The following is a 14,278-nucleotide window of genomic DNA, read 5'->3' as shown; positions in this document are numbered from 1 at the left end:
CTCCAGTGTTACATGATTGTTGGGTGCATACTTGACAGCAGAGCTTTTTTGTAGCAGTAACTCCTTTTTCATATTAGGCCACACTCCCCTAATGTAGCCAGTCTTCCTGGAGTTTACAGTAAGCCCTGTACTGAGAGCCCTGCAAGCTCTTGCAGGATTGGCTACATCAGGGGGTGTGGCCTGATAGGCAAAGGAGTTCCTGATACAAAAAAAAAGCCCTATGAGGGCAATAAGATGCTGATCCTTGTTGTTTGACCACAGTTCTTCCAATTTCCAACCTCTTCTTTCATCTATGATTTTTGCAGGCCTGGCCTCAGTCTCTTTAAACCAGAATGCCCGTTGCCAGGAGCTGGGTTTGTCGAAAGACATATGTCACCCCTAGGCGACCCTTTGAAAAGTCACGACTTGACCAGGAGTTGAAGCTCATTGGTAAGTTTTCTGCTTTGAGGAACAGGATCTTTGTGTTAACCAGGTAGGTTCCTGGCAAAGCTGTTTATGAATCTTTCCCCCTTGTCTCAGGTGAGTATGGACTGCGGAACAAGCGCGAAGTATGGCGAGTGAAGTTCACCTTGGCCAAGATCCGTAAAGCTGCCCGAGAGCTGCTCACCCTGGATGAGAAGGACCAGAGGCGCCTTTTTGAGGGTAGGTGGGGCATGTTAGGCCATAGTGCCTGGGAGCTTAAACATTCAAGGGCTTTGGAATTTCCATTCACTTCCTTTATGTTTCTTACAAATCCCTATCTGTATAATGGACAAGACTCTTAAAGTATCTTGAGTGCAGGAGAATAGATAATCTCCTTGGTTATTCTCGTTTTTTCCCCCTTCTGATTTTGCCTGTGTCATCTATTTTCTTATGGAAATATTCTGAACTGCTATTACTTTTGATTTGCAGATGGGAAAATTAGGGCAGAGAGCAATAGCCATGCCAAAAGCTGCCATATCTGTGGTGGAATTTGAATGCTCAAAGTTCCATTCTCAGGCAGTAGTGATGATAGCAGACCATCAGCTGGAGGTTATAGCTACCTAACAGCCTCTCTTCGCTACTTTCCAAAATTTACATTTAGCCACTTGTGAATGCATGTCCCAAGACTATTATCTGGTTAAAAAAATCTTTGTCCTGACCAGAATAACCTAGGCTAGGCAGATCTCAGGATCTCAGCAGAGTTGGCCCTAGTCAGTATTTGGAAGGGAGACCACCAAGGAATGCCTGGGTTGTGATGCAGAGGCAGGCATTGGCAAACAACCTCTGAATGCAGGGCACTTTTTGTAACATAGGCCACACACCCCTGATGTAGCCAATCCTTCTGAAGTTTACAGTACGCCCTGTACTAAGAGTCTTGTAAGCTTTTGGAGGATTGGCTATATCAAGGGTGTGTGGCCTAATATGCAAAGAAGTTTCAGATACAAAAAAAGCCGTATCTGAATGTCTCTCGCCTTCAAAACCCCATGGAGTTACATAAATCAGTGACTTGATTGGGTGGGTGGGGGAGTAAGCCTTCAAAACAATTTTTTTTCCATTCACACCCTGTCTCTAACTCTGAATGAATGAGTTTGTGGATACCTCCTGTTTGCTTAGATAACCTTTTCCTCTATCCAGGCAATGCCTTGCTGCGTCGTCTTGTCAGAATTGGAGTGCTGGATGAGGGCAAGATGAAACTGGATTACATCCTGGGCCTAAAAATTGAGGATTTCCTGGAACGGCGTCTCCAAACTCAGGTCTTCAAACTGGGCCTAGCCAAATCCATCCATCATGCCCGGGTGCTCATCCGCCAAAGACACATCCGGTATGCCACTGGGTGGAGGGGGGAGTGTGTGTTAGACATAGGGAAGTGTTTGTGACTTAAGCATAATGATGCTGAAAGGAGGAGCTCAGCTCTTTGGGTCACAAGGACAGGATCTGTCCCTGAAGCATTGCCCTTTGGTCTCTTTTTGTATGCAGTCTGTGCCAGAATGGCTACGGCATTGGCCCAGCTGCGTGCCCTTTAGTCCCAGCAAGCTCCTTCCTTGACCAGGACCCTGGATAACCTAATAGCTCACTAACTTTACCGATGAGCTTGTGTGCAAAAAACCGAAAAGATTTTCGGCAAGGCTCACTGCGGTTCAGCCGTACACCTTGCGAAGCTCTTGGCACTCGGGCAAGAGAAGTAACAACTAGCTGGCTGCTGTCCTTTGCACCACAAAGCACTTCGCTACCGACAAGTGGGTAAGCCTGCTGGACACAGAGCATTAAAGCCAGGTTTTGATCCGCTTGGCTGTTGAGGTGCTAAGTGCTGAAGGCGCTGGAATAAAAATAACTAGTAATTAGAAGAGCCCCGTTGGATTAGACCAGTGGTCCATCTAGTCCTGCATCCCGTCTCACACAATGGCCAACCAGTTCCTCTGGAAGTCCAGCAACAAGGCATAGAGGCTGAGGCCTTCTGATGTTGCCTCCTGGCATTGCTATTTCATAGGTCTTCTGCCTCAATGTGGAGGTTCCCTTCTGTCACCACGGTTAGCAGCCGCTGAGACTTGTCCTCCACATGTCTGTCTCGTTCCCCCATTTTAAAGCCATCTCCAGAGCTTTCTATTGCATAAGATGGGAGCAGAGCAAGCTACTGTGGGGCATAACGGAAAAGTTCCCACCATCCGCACATTGCAGTGCTTCAGATGGAGCACAGGAAGTGTTAAGTAGAGTTAAGCATTGCTAATTACAAAAATGCCCCAAGAACCAATCAGGCTGTACTGAAGGATGAGCAACAGCTGTTGTTCCTTTGGTTGGACAAAGGTCAACTGTGATTTAGCTCTCCCAAGTGCTAATTAGAACACATGGGTCCCTTGTTAGCAGAAATAAAGGCAGATGGGTAGGCTTTTATACCAGCTCTGTAAATAAACTGGACTGAATGGCATTACTTAGTAACTGGAGGACAGGGAATGCTCCCTTCCAGTAAGTTTACTTACTTTTTGGTGGGTTTAGCTGGAAATTCCCAGTAACGTAGAAAGTAAAATGTGTGAGAGATGCCTGATTTTCCATCTGTGTTTTCCTCCCTCCCCCCTTCAGCGTAAGGAAACAGGTGGTGAACATCCCTTCCTTCATTGTCCGCCTGGATTCCCAGAAGCACATTGACTTCTCCCTCCGTTCACCATACGGTGGAGGCCGTCCAGGTCGCGTCAAGAGGAAGAATGCCAAGAAGGGCCAGGGCGGTGCTGGTGGTGGAGATGACGAAGAGGAGGATTAAACTGTGGAGTATGGGTGGGGGGAGCTATGCCTGCCTTTACTCTATAATTACGCAATAAAAATATTTGTGGGAAACAATTCCAGGCATTACAGTGTCAAGGGATCACTGAAAATGCGCAGATTGTCTCTCGTGGCTTGTTCTGTGGCTGTGCTCTGCATGAACTGGCACTGTCGATGCCCTCAAAGGTCCAGGAAAGGGGTCCTTGTCACAGTCCTGAGGGATTTTCCTTGGAGAATGCAGGGGATGGGAAGAGGCCAAGAACTGATGATGGGAAACAGCAGCGAAGGATGTTGGTAATGTGAGGCCAAGCAATGGAAGGCTGCTGCATGTGTGCGTACCTCACACTTCTATTGCATCCTGAGGTCAGCTTGTGTACAGGAAGATGGCAGGGCACCACATTCTTTCACCTTGGAAAAAGTTAACCAGCCAATTTGGTGTAGTGGTTGAGTGCATGGACTCTGATCTGGGAGAACCGGATTTGATTCCCCCCCCCCCACTTGCAGCTATTGGTGTGACCTTGGGTTAGTTGCAGTTCTTGCAACTGACCTACCTCACAGTGTCTGTTGCAGAGAGAGGAAGAGAAAGGAGACTAAATTGCTCTGAGCAAAGGGCAGAATAGAAATTCAGTCTCTTGCTAAGAAGGTGAGGCTAAAGCAGGATGTTGCAACATATTTGGGGTGGGAGGGTGGGTGGTGCTCTCTCACCCATTTCCCTCACTTTTTCTCTGCGGTGCCAAGTAAAAACAAATGGGAGAGGCTCTTCCCAGTCCCCTGTTGAGTTTCTGGAATCTAGTTTCCCACCTTAAAATCCCAAGTGGAATTGCTGGAACTGAGTGCATGTGCATGGTTTTATCTGCAGCTGTTTTAAAATGCTGTTTGTAAAGAAAAAAAAAAGCACTAAGGATAATTGCAGGGGTTGGGCTTCTTGCACCACTTCTGCTGCGGGGGGGGGGGGGGGGTTGGAGTTCTGCCTTTCGATGCTTATCTGTTTATGCTCAGAAGAGCTTGTTGCTTTCAAGAAGCCTTGTGTGTCTTTTACTGGAAGTGGGAGTTGAAGGGAAATTGACCTTCCTGTTTTATCAGAGCCTCTTAAAGCCCTGGGTCACCTAGCTCCAGAGAGGGATTGACAAAAGCACAGACAAGGCATTTCCAGTAAGGGAGATCTATTTGGCTTACCAGCAAAACAAACAAGTGAAAACAATCTGGTTCCTTCAGTGTGAGAGAAGGGCAGCAGATAAACTCAAGCCTCTGTGTGAGGGGAACTACAAGGTTAAAAGGGGAAAATTCAAGAGTTCTTGACATGGGGCATCTTTGTGAGGGGCTTAGATGCCATGTGATTATGGGGGGGGGGGGGGGTTTGGTCTGGGTATTCCCAGTGCAAGTTTACATTCTGGTCTTCAAGGCAGGCAAGGAGTCGGGCATCCCCACCTTCAATAGTAAGGGATGCATCAAATGGATACGGTGGCTCTTCCCCATAGCTTCTACTGGGAAATCCCTAGTCTCTCAATTCCACCCTGCCCTGTCCCAGACCTTTGCACAGACCAAACCACTATAAAAACAAATGCAAGCAGGTCAGCGGATGTAGCCTAAGGCTGCTGCGTGCAGGGTTCTGCCACAAAGATGTCCCCACCCCCCCTTACAGCGATCAACATACAGGGATGACCTCAGCTGGGGCCAGTAACTGGAAGGGCAAAGAAAAATGCCATGATGGAAACGTCCAAAAATAAAAGGCATTGGTGCGTTTGGCACACATTGGATTGGTGGTGAGGCAGCGTTCTGGCCAGCCGTGCTATTTTGACTGCAGTAACCCATGCAACGATGCTGTTTTCAGGATTGCCATTCTGGCCAGCAAACAGTTCAGCCTGCCCCTCACCACCGGGTTTTGGAGACCAAGGCTTCCAGAGTGGAAAGTGCAGCTTCCAACTAGGCTTGAGCCCTTTTGCCTTCATTTTAGAAATGAAAACAAAGTTTAAAAATTGGAAAAAATAAAAACAGGAAGCAGGGCCTGATTTAGGGCAGGGGCGCTTGCTCCAGGTGCCACCAGAGTGGGGGGGGGGCGGCAAATTGGGTATGGAGTCTGTTCTGTTCTATTGGCCCATAAAAGAATGGGCCGACAGGGGCGTAATAGATCCAGTCCTGACAGGATGGATTTGGAAGCACGTGTACACTGCTCAGATTTCAACTATGACTTTGTGACCTGGTTTTTGAGCAGGGAGAGGGTGTCTATGTGCCTGTTGTGAATTGGTGCACTGTTGGGTAATCAAAGCTTGGGTGTGGCTGCACTTGGTTTGCATTGTGCCATTCCTTTGGCTCAAATACATGCAGAAGAAATGGGACAGGGGGATGGGCAGATGGAGACCCTTGAATTGGCTGCTCTTGGTTTCTGCTTTTGGTGTTTGGGATCAGAGGGTGATACCACAATGAAATGAGGGCAGTTTATCCTTTTGGATGAATGAAGGGCTGGCTGAAGCCAGTCAGTTTATTCCATGAAGATAATAATGAACAGGCACCCCCGGCGCAACCCTGCTTGCTCGCTGGCAGCAGTGTACTGTACAAGGAATGTTTGAAAGGGAAGAGACCCTGCAGGTGTTTAAAGGTGGCGACATCTCCCTCTTAGCTGCACAGCGAGTTCAGTAGTCCCCGGGGCACTGGGAGGTCCTGCAGCTGAGCCCTGGTGTCCCCTCTACCCTGCACGCTGGCCCGCACTGCCCGGCGGCACAGCTCTTGCAAGGTGGGCACCTTGCAGCAGAGCGGGTGGGTGAGGGCCAAGGGCACTGGGGGCTGCCCCTCCTTCTCCAGGTAGCAGGGACCCCCTTCCACTGCCCCCAGGCACAGGTAATGCTCCACCAGCTGGACCACACATTTAAACGATGGGGGGTGACCCGCGCCCGGCAGGGCCTCCAGGTGGAAGGCTGAGCCCTGCTGCTGGATGCGCAGGTTGGTGATGCCCATGCTCGTGCGGACACTGAGGGCAAACAGGTGGTGGTGGTCAGAGGAGTCTCGCACCAGGAAGACGCCGGGTGGCTGGGAGGTCAAAAGCCGCTTAGCTTCAGTCCCCGACAGGCTGCCCCAGTAGAAGCCGCTGGCCTCCAAGCGCTCCAAGGCACTCTCCACCCGCTCGAACTCGCCACAGAAACTCTTGAAGTGGTAGGAGGGGATGGCTGTGCGGCTCATGGCTGGCACGGGTGCCGTCGGGCAGCACCAGCAGAGGGGGACCATTGCGCCTCTAGTTGGCTGAAAGGAATCTTGCTGTTACCGCAGGGGCATCTAAGGAAGAAATCAGACAGTTTACACGCGCACAGATGCACACACTTCCGTCCTTGCTAGCTTGTGAATTTTAGAGAGATTTTAGGTTCCTCCCCCCAAGAAAATATATATTTGAATACTTGCACAAGTGCAGATATTTTACCTAAAACCCACAAATACATGAAAGGCTCCACGTTGTGGCAAACTGGAGCATCTCTTGGATGGTCTGAGTTCAAAACCCTCTCTTTATCAGCTTAGGAAAAGGAAGGAAAGGTCCCCTGTGCAAGCACCAGTCGTTTCCAACTGGGGTGACATTGTTTTCATGGCAGACTTTTTACGGGGTGGTTTGCCTTCCCCAGTCATCTACACTTCTCCCCCCGCCCCCAGCAAGTTGGGTACTCATTTTACCGACCTCGGAAGGATGGAAGGCTGAGTCAACCTTGAGCCAGCTACCTGAAAACCCAGCTTCCGCTGGGGATCGAACTCGGGTCGTGAGCAGAGCTTAGGACTGCAGTACTGTAGCTCTAACACTCTGTGCCACAGGGCTCTTTTATCAGCTCAGACTTAACGTTTATTTGAAAAGTTGCTCCTTTGAAGTGCCCTGATTCCTGAGCTCCCCTTAGATGCCTCCGGCTCCAGCTTACTGACCTAGCGCCCTTCTGAGTTTGTCCAGGAAAAGGTGTCTACTCCCTTTCAGAGGACCGCAGCTCTGTTGTGCAATGTTTTGCTTTGAGTTAGTTGGGTCAGCTCTTGCACGGCTGTGCCAGTGAGGATGTTTCAGGCAGGGTTGGTGAGGAGGGCTCAAGCAGCCAGAACAATGCTAAAGTTGAAGGGGGAGAGGTCAGTGCAGGAAGGAAATAAAAGCCCTGGAACTGTGAGTCTTCCAACAACTGTAAGAATCAGACACTTCAGAAAGGAAGAGGTCCTTCTCAGGATGCAGTCTGATCGGAAATGGTGTTTTATATATAGGGCAGAAGCAGCTCCCCTTTTGCCTGTCCTGATCTGAGAAGATACATAATTGAGGGGCTTTTTTGGGGCGGGGGTGCAGGGTAGCAGCATCGAGGAACTTTTCTCTGCCAATGGCTCACGTCTCTCCAGGGAGCAAGACCCGTATCTCAGCTTGAGAATTCTTGGTGAATATCAACTTCCTTTCTTTCCTCTCGGCAACCAGTTTGGTGTAGCAGTTAAGTGCGTGGTGACTCTTATCTGGGAGAACCAGGTTTGATTCCCCACTCCTCCACTTGCAGCTGCTGGAATGGCCTTGGGTCAGCCACAGCTCTCACAAGAGCTGTCCTTGAAAGGATACCCCCTCCCCCTTGCCTTTAATTACATAATGCCTTTTCCAGCCATCAGAGTTGAAGAGGAAGGGAGACAGACTGCTACACACAGGATCATGTGCAGACTTACCCATGCCACCTTGGCAGCATGCCAGGATCCCTGCTGTTTTTTCTTCCAAAATCTGATGATCTCTGCTAGTTCTTCATATGGTTTTGCTTGTACATGTGCATGGCTTGTTTCGAGCAGGAACACAGTTCTGTGTCAGGCGGTATGGCCTAATATCAAATGAGTCCCTGCTAGGCTTTTTCTAAAAAAAAAAAGCCCTGTATATGTGAAAATGAAAATAAAGAGCCCTTTGGCGGAGAGCGGTAAAGCTGCAGTACTGCAGTCCAAACTCTCTAGTCACGACCTGAGTTCGATCCTGGCGGACACTGAGTTCAGGTAGCTGGCTCAAGTTTGACTCGGCCTTCCATCCTTCCGAGGTCAGTAAAATGAGTACCCAGTTTGCTGGGGGGAAAGCATAGACGACTGGGGAAAGGCAATGGCAAACCACACTGTAAAAAAGTCTGCCAGGAAAACATCGTGATGCAACGTCACCCCAGAGTTGAAAACGACTGGTGCTTTCACAGGCGACTACCTTTTACCTTTACTATATGTGAAAATAAACAAAGGCCACCCAGCCAGTCTCTCTAGTGCTTTCTCGTAACAAGGAAACAGAGCCCATAAAGGCACACTCCTAGAATACAGCTTGGGAAGCAAAGTCCCTTTTGTAGGAGTGCAATGGTGGTGATGGTGGTTTGAGCTTCAGCACATTTGATCTTAGAAAGGAATACTACCCATTCCAGTTGCTTGCAAATGTTCAGCTCCAGTCTTTTTTTGTTCCCTTGGCTTGTCAATATTATTAAAAAGAAACTAGCGGGTTTTTGATCATCCTCTGGATGGCCCAGGCTAGCCCAATCTTCTCAGGACTCTGCTGCTGAACAGGGATGGCCCTGGTTAGTATTTGGATGGGAAGCCACCAAGGAAGCACATGGCTGCTAAGCAAAGGCAGGCAATGGCAGACCATCTTTGAATGCTTCTTGCCTCGAAAAACCCTACAGGTCACTGTAACTCAGCTGCCACTTGATAGCAACATACACTCCTCTAATTCTGTCCTCTTTGACTCTTTCTGATAGCAAAAGAGGGACGGCATTGCTGCATATTCTCAGAGCCGGATTAAACCCTGCGGAGGCCCCTAGGCAGTCAAAATCTTGGGGGCTCCCTTGCAAATTATCTCAGAGTTGAAGTGCCTGCCCCACCCTCAGCCTGTAGGCACCTTCTCAAATGCCCCTTTGACAAAGCTGTGGGGGAGAGGCAGAGAGAGACAAACTTGGCAAGGACACCAGCAGCAGCCACACCAGGCAAGTTGGGCAAAGAGTGGTTCAGTTGCTGGCTGGGAGGGCTGCAAGCAGGGGGGAAACTGGGGCAGGGAGCCGTCCCGGGGCCCCTAAAGGTGTGGGGGCCCATAGGCCAGTGCCTAGTAGGCCTAATTGCTAATCTGTCCCTGCATATTCTTGTATCATAAGGAAACACAACAAAAGACTCCAGCAAGGTCTAGGCTCAGATTAAGGTTACCTCCTATCGTCTGCCAGGCCTCCTATGCATTTGGCAGCCATTTGACAGGTGACGTTACAATGCTGGGGAAGCTCCATCTGAGTAATGTCTGCCTTCCCCGCACCACACCCCAAGTAGCATCAAACCCAAATGTAGGGCTGATTTGTACTACACAGGTAAGCCTTCCTGGTAGTTGACAATTTCAGATGGCAAATGTAGCACTGCTTATCTGAAAGCTTTCCCTTCCCCTCCCAACGGCATCTGGAACTCTGCGTATAGAAATCTAGCTTGTCAAGGAAGCTAGCCTAGAAATTTCTCCCTGTCACATTATTGTTCCATTAACAAAGCACTATTTTGGTGCAGGAAAATCTTTGGCCAGAGAAACTGTCACCTGTATTTCTATTTATTTAGATTACTTACAGCCCTATTTCTCACAGGGACACAGGACTGAAGTGAAAGAGTTCCAAGATGGCTCTTGCCTAAAGCAACCATCCTAGGAAACAAGGTGCAGTGCAGAGGCCAGTACCAACTAGGAAGGGGCTTCTCACCTATCACCACTGCATCTATTTTGGAGGATGAGGAGGGCATGGTATGGCAGAAAACTAAATGGGAAGGGGGTAAGGTGGTGACTGGGGAGGGAAGGCAGCATGGTATAGCCCAGGGGTGGTCAAACTGTGGCTCGGGAGCTACACGTGGCTCTTTCACACATATTGTGTGGCTCTTGAAGCCCCCACCACCCTGTCGGCCAGCTTGGAGAATGCATTTAAAGTTAAAGTTGCTTGCTTTCCACCTCTCCCACCCTTCCTTATGTATTTGCTTTCTTGCCGCCTTTCCTTCCTTCCTGTCTTGTGGCTTTCAAACATCTGTTTATTCTGTGTGGCTCTTACGTGAAGCAAGTTTGGCCACCCCTGGTATAGCCTGATCACATCAGACCTCAGAAGCTAAGCAGGGTCAGTGCTTGGAAGGAAGACCACCAAGGAAGGCTTTGCAGAGGAAGGTGATGGCAAACCACCTTTGCTTCTCACTGGTCTTGAAAGCCCCTTGCTGGGGTGGCCATAAGTCAGCTGCAATTTGACAGCACTCTACATACACACACACATGACTACACTTTCCACCACCATGGTAACTTAAGAGCTAACCTTCCAAGACTGTACCACTTCAGGCCACAGGGCAGGGGTGGGGTATTTGACTTTTCTCACTCACCTTGTGTATACAAATCCAACACGACTTCGAGTGTCTCTAAACACTTGCCCTTTCCAACTCTAAAAATACTGCTACAAGTCCTTCATTAAATATGCTGACATGATCTTATTGTTTCCTGGCTTGACTTCTACAGTTCTCTTCTTTCTAGTTTGCCTCTTGCTCAGCTTCACCCCAGTCTCAGCTCTGCCGTTCATCTGGTTTCCCCTGCATCTTCTTTTGCTCACGTTTCTCTTCTGATAACACTCCCTTCTATCTCCCTATCAGCTCCAGTAAAAATGACTCTGTTTTCCTTATCGGTTTCTTTCATCTTTAGCCCCTTATCTGTTTACCATCTCTTTCCTTTTCGGCTAAGCCTCAGCTTACTTCGTCAACCCTTTTCCAAACCCCCCCCCCCAAAATGTTCTCCTTTATTGCAAATGCTTAAACAATATCCCCCAAAGGTTTCCTTCTCCTTCTCTTACCTCCCCTTCTCACTTTCTCTTGCCTCCCCCCTCTCCTTCCTTCTGATATCAACTTTTTAAAAAGACTATAAACCTGCAGCCGGGGCTTGCATTTTTTAACATACTCACAGGACACCGCCTGGCTGTGGAATACCTTTCATAAATAATAAATACCCTTATTACTAAGTCTTTCCTTTTCTTATTTGGGACAGTCTTTGCCTGGGCATTTTTATTTTTTGCCACCAAAGGCTTTTCGGATTCTTTCCCATGGAAGAATATATGCAAATTGCTGCCCCAACCCCACCCCCTCAAAGGAAGAAAGTATAGGTGTTTTTTTCCCCCAGGAGAGTTTTGTAAGTATTATTTTAGGATTAAAACAAATTGTATTAATGCACCTAAAAGAGTTCAAAGACTTGACTTCGGATCCAACAGGATTCTAGAGTACAGAGGAAGCTGCCTTATAGTGAATCAGACCCCTGGTACCTCGAAGTCATACTGTCTACTCAGACTGGCAGTGTGTCTCCAGGGTCTCAGGTCTTCCCATCACCTCCTACCCAATGTTTTTAACTAGAGATGCTGAAGACTGAACCTGGGACGTTCTGCATGCCAAGCAGATGCTTTGCTACTGAGCCACAGCCCTCCAAGATCCTGTTTTCAGATCCCTTCTGAAGAATCCAGGTAGTGCTGTCTGTCTGTATCCATCTGGCAGGACTGGCCCCTAACAGTTTCAGGCTGACATCTAAAAGGGGTACAAAACAAAACACACACCCCATAGCCCACAATCTTTTGTAATGCAGACTGTGGGTTGTCTCCAAATACCACTTGGGGGCAGTCATTCCAACTCTGTAAACCACAAGAGTACCAGAAGAGGAAACTCCCTGTTGCATCTCTGCATGAGTCTCTGCTTTTGGCCTGCCTCCTTTCAATCCACCTCCACTGAGAGGGCAGGGAGCTAATTCTGCCTCATCTCTGCATCTAATGTGATTGCACCATTCATTTCAGAGACCACTTAACCCACCCTCCACTTTATCTGAAGAAGTGTGCATGCACACAGAAGATTATACCAGGAATAAAACTTTGTTGACCTTAAAGGTGCCACTGGACTCAAACTTTGTTCTGTTGCTTCAGACCACATGGCTGCTCCCCTAACAACTAGAACTGCTATGTGACAGCTGCTAGCCTAAGAACCTACCTAGAGCTTTGCTCTTGTTCTTTTACAGGGCTATTTGGTATTTGGGGGAAGCCTTCCCAGTAGCGGTGCCCCACCCCCACCCTCCTCTTCCCCCTCCCCTAGGAGGCCTGCCAAGTCACTTCCTTGTGGAGCAGCGGGTCAAAATCCCGCTCCTTGGGAAGCAAGTGGAGTTTTGATCAGCTAAGGCAAGATGTGGCCAAGGTTCTTAAACCCTGAGAAGCCCCACTGACTTCCATAGGAGAATTCAGAGCAAGGCACTTTTTCATTTAAATCAGTGGGACTTTAACTTTCCCTGCATCCTGCTTTTCCTTTTGCTGTTTAATATTTAGATATTGATTTTTTTAAGTGGCCTGTTCATTGTCTTGAAGTTTTCTTTAAAAAAACAAAGATTAATAATAATGATTTCATATTCTGTCACTGAGCAAAAAAACCAATGTTCGTTTCCACAGGGTTTAGGAGAAATCTCTTGGGTGCTCAGCCAGAGAATTTTGCTCTGGTTCTAATTGGAAGCGTGGAAAGAATTTTCTACCAGGTTGGATGAATTAAAAAATCTGCTTTTGTTTTTTGCAAAATCCTCCCAGCAGTCTCAACCGTGGAGATTTTTTTTTTACAAAGGTAGACGTTACACTACGTAAAAAAATTAATGTGGAAGTCAGTAAAAGCTAGTATTAGAGCCTTCCAGTTAGACGTTGGTAATCCTCAGAAAGTAATCCTCAAAAGCAAAGGGCGGGGGGAGCGTGCATGATTCTGAAATTCAGAAATTTGCCTCAGAACGCTGAAATTGTGCCAAATTTCAAATCTGTATAAAATCTTTTTTTTTTTTTTTTTTGCATCCAAAAACTAGTTTCCGTCGTCTCCGTCCTACAAATCTACGACAGCGTTCGATTTTCCCCCACCTTCCCACCTGGCAGAATAGCAGCCGCCTAAGAGAGACTGGAGTTGCTAGTCGGGGCAGACCCCCTCCCACCCAACCCAGAGCTGGAACCGGGGGGTCCCCACAGCCAAAGTCCACAGCACAACCCACACCAAGAGTTCGACTGTGCCGCTGAGCTAGAGGCGACCAAACTGACGGGACCCCTGGACCGACACCCACCCATTTGTCCGCCTTTCACACCTCTCCCCTACCCTGAACCCCAAAATACGAAGTCAGCCATGACAACGCTCGCTCACTTACCTCGGCTGGCAATGGAAGCAAAGACGCCTGTGGTTTCTCCAGCGGCGGCGAGAAAAATCAAGCCGAAGCCCGGAGTTGCAGCACTTCAGCGGGTCCGCCGCCGAGAGAGCTCCCGCCGGTCCCGCCGCCGCCTCTCTTTCCCATCCCTCGACAATCGCGGCTCCCCGGCTGGGGGAGGGAGGGAGGGAGGGGGACCCCGGCAAGAGCTCCGCGCAGCAGGGCACCGCACCGGACGGCAGGGTTGTGCGAGTGACTTCCCCTCCCCGCTTGTCGGGGGTTGTGTTTTGCTTTCCCGGATTGGGACTCCAAAAGAAGAAAAAAGGTGGAAGTTGTTGCGGGGGGGGAGGGAGGGGTGTGGCGCGGGAGGGCCGCTTCCTTTCGCCAAAGCCTCGCCGCTTCCCCCTGGGTTTCCTGGAAGTGCGTGTGAATGTGCGTGCGCGCTTCGGAGCAAACACGCGCTTTCCCGTTAGCCCAGTAATCGCCGGCGGAGGAAGGGGGGGAAATCGGGAAGAGAAGTCGAGGAGGTGGCAGTTGCAGCGTGGCGGGGGCTGAGGACGGGGCGAAGGGGAAGCAGCGCTTTGGGAAAGACTTGCACTGTTGCTGGGCTGGTTCCCGCCCGGGCTCGCGGCAGTCCCACGCCGGGCTCTGAGAGGCCGGCCTCCTTCCCCGATGCCTGTGTGTGGCTGGGGCGGGGCGGGGCGGAGGATTTATTTTTATGAATGGTCACCACTTTCATTGGCCGCCGGGGGGTGGCTGGCAGGCCGCTGATTGGCAGGGAAAGGGCTGTGCAAACCCCAACAGAGGCTCCCCCCCCTCCTCTGCCTTTTATTTTATTTTTTTTCTGGGTGATTCCTGGAAGTGTGGAGGGGACTGTTGGTAAAAGGGAGGGGAAAGCGAGCCGGTCCCCGCCTATCTCTGCCGCAGCAGCAGAGGGAAGAG

The 14,278-nt window shown here is 49.4% G+C and overlaps 2 protein-coding genes across 3 annotated transcripts; one reads left to right on the top strand and one right to left on the bottom strand.

Moving 5' to 3' along the window:
* The first annotated feature begins 288 nt into the window (after positions 1 to 288).
* RPS9 (ribosomal protein S9) lies at positions 289 to 3,291 on the top strand. 2 transcript variants are annotated; one of them, XM_060255310.1, is made up of 4 exons: positions 289 to 429; positions 520 to 642; positions 1,597 to 1,783; positions 3,037 to 3,291. In XM_060255310.1, the coding sequence occupies exons 1-4, from the start codon at positions 333 to 335 to the stop codon at positions 3,212 to 3,214; spliced, it is 585 nt and encodes a 194-aa protein (XP_060111293.1). In that variant the 5' UTR covers positions 289 to 332; the 3' UTR covers positions 3,215 to 3,291. The 2 variants fall into 2 exon arrangements, with proteins under 2 accessions (XP_060111293.1, XP_060111294.1); XM_060255311.1 differs by lacking the exon at positions 3,037 to 3,291 and adding an exon at positions 1,939 to 2,193 and having other exon boundaries at positions 299 to 429.
* A 2,364-nt stretch (positions 3,292 to 5,655) lies between these two features.
* On the bottom strand, positions 5,656 to 14,024 carry LOC132584493 (suppressor of cytokine signaling 3-like). Its single transcript, XM_060256383.1, has 2 exons — positions 13,340 to 14,024; positions 5,656 to 6,480 (listed from the first exon to the last, which is right to left on the bottom strand). The coding sequence occupies exon 2, from the start codon at positions 6,430 to 6,432 to the stop codon at positions 5,827 to 5,829; it is 606 nt and encodes a 201-aa protein (XP_060112366.1). The 5' UTR covers positions 6,433 to 6,480; positions 13,340 to 14,024; the 3' UTR covers positions 5,656 to 5,826.
* Positions 14,025 to 14,278: the final 254 nt, after the last annotated feature.

Source organism: Heteronotia binoei, chromosome 15 (genome assembly GCF_032191835.1).
Source record: "Heteronotia binoei isolate CCM8104 ecotype False Entrance Well chromosome 15, APGP_CSIRO_Hbin_v1, whole genome shotgun sequence".
In the NCBI taxonomy this organism is placed as follows: Eukaryota; Metazoa; Chordata; class Lepidosauria; order Squamata; family Gekkonidae; genus Heteronotia; species Heteronotia binoei.
The sequence above is the reverse complement of the archived record's forward strand: the minus strand, read 5'-3'. Positions and strand labels throughout refer to the sequence as shown.

Coding starts and splice junctions, on each gene's coding strand:
- RPS9 (XM_060255310.1), top strand. CDS start 333: ATGCCCGTTGCCAGGAGCTGGGTTTGTCGAAAGACATATGTCACCCCT. Junction 430..519: donor CCAGGAGTTGAAGCTCATTG/GTAAGTTTTCTG, acceptor CCCTTGTCTCAG/GTGAGTATGGACTGCGGAAC. Junction 1,784..3,036: donor ATCCGCCAAAGACACATCCG/GTATGCCACTGG, acceptor TCCCCCCTTCAG/CGTAAGGAAACAGGTGGTGA.
- LOC132584493 (XM_060256383.1), bottom strand. CDS start 6,432: ATGGTCCCCCTCTGCTGGTGCTGCCCGACGGCACCCGTGCCAGCCATG.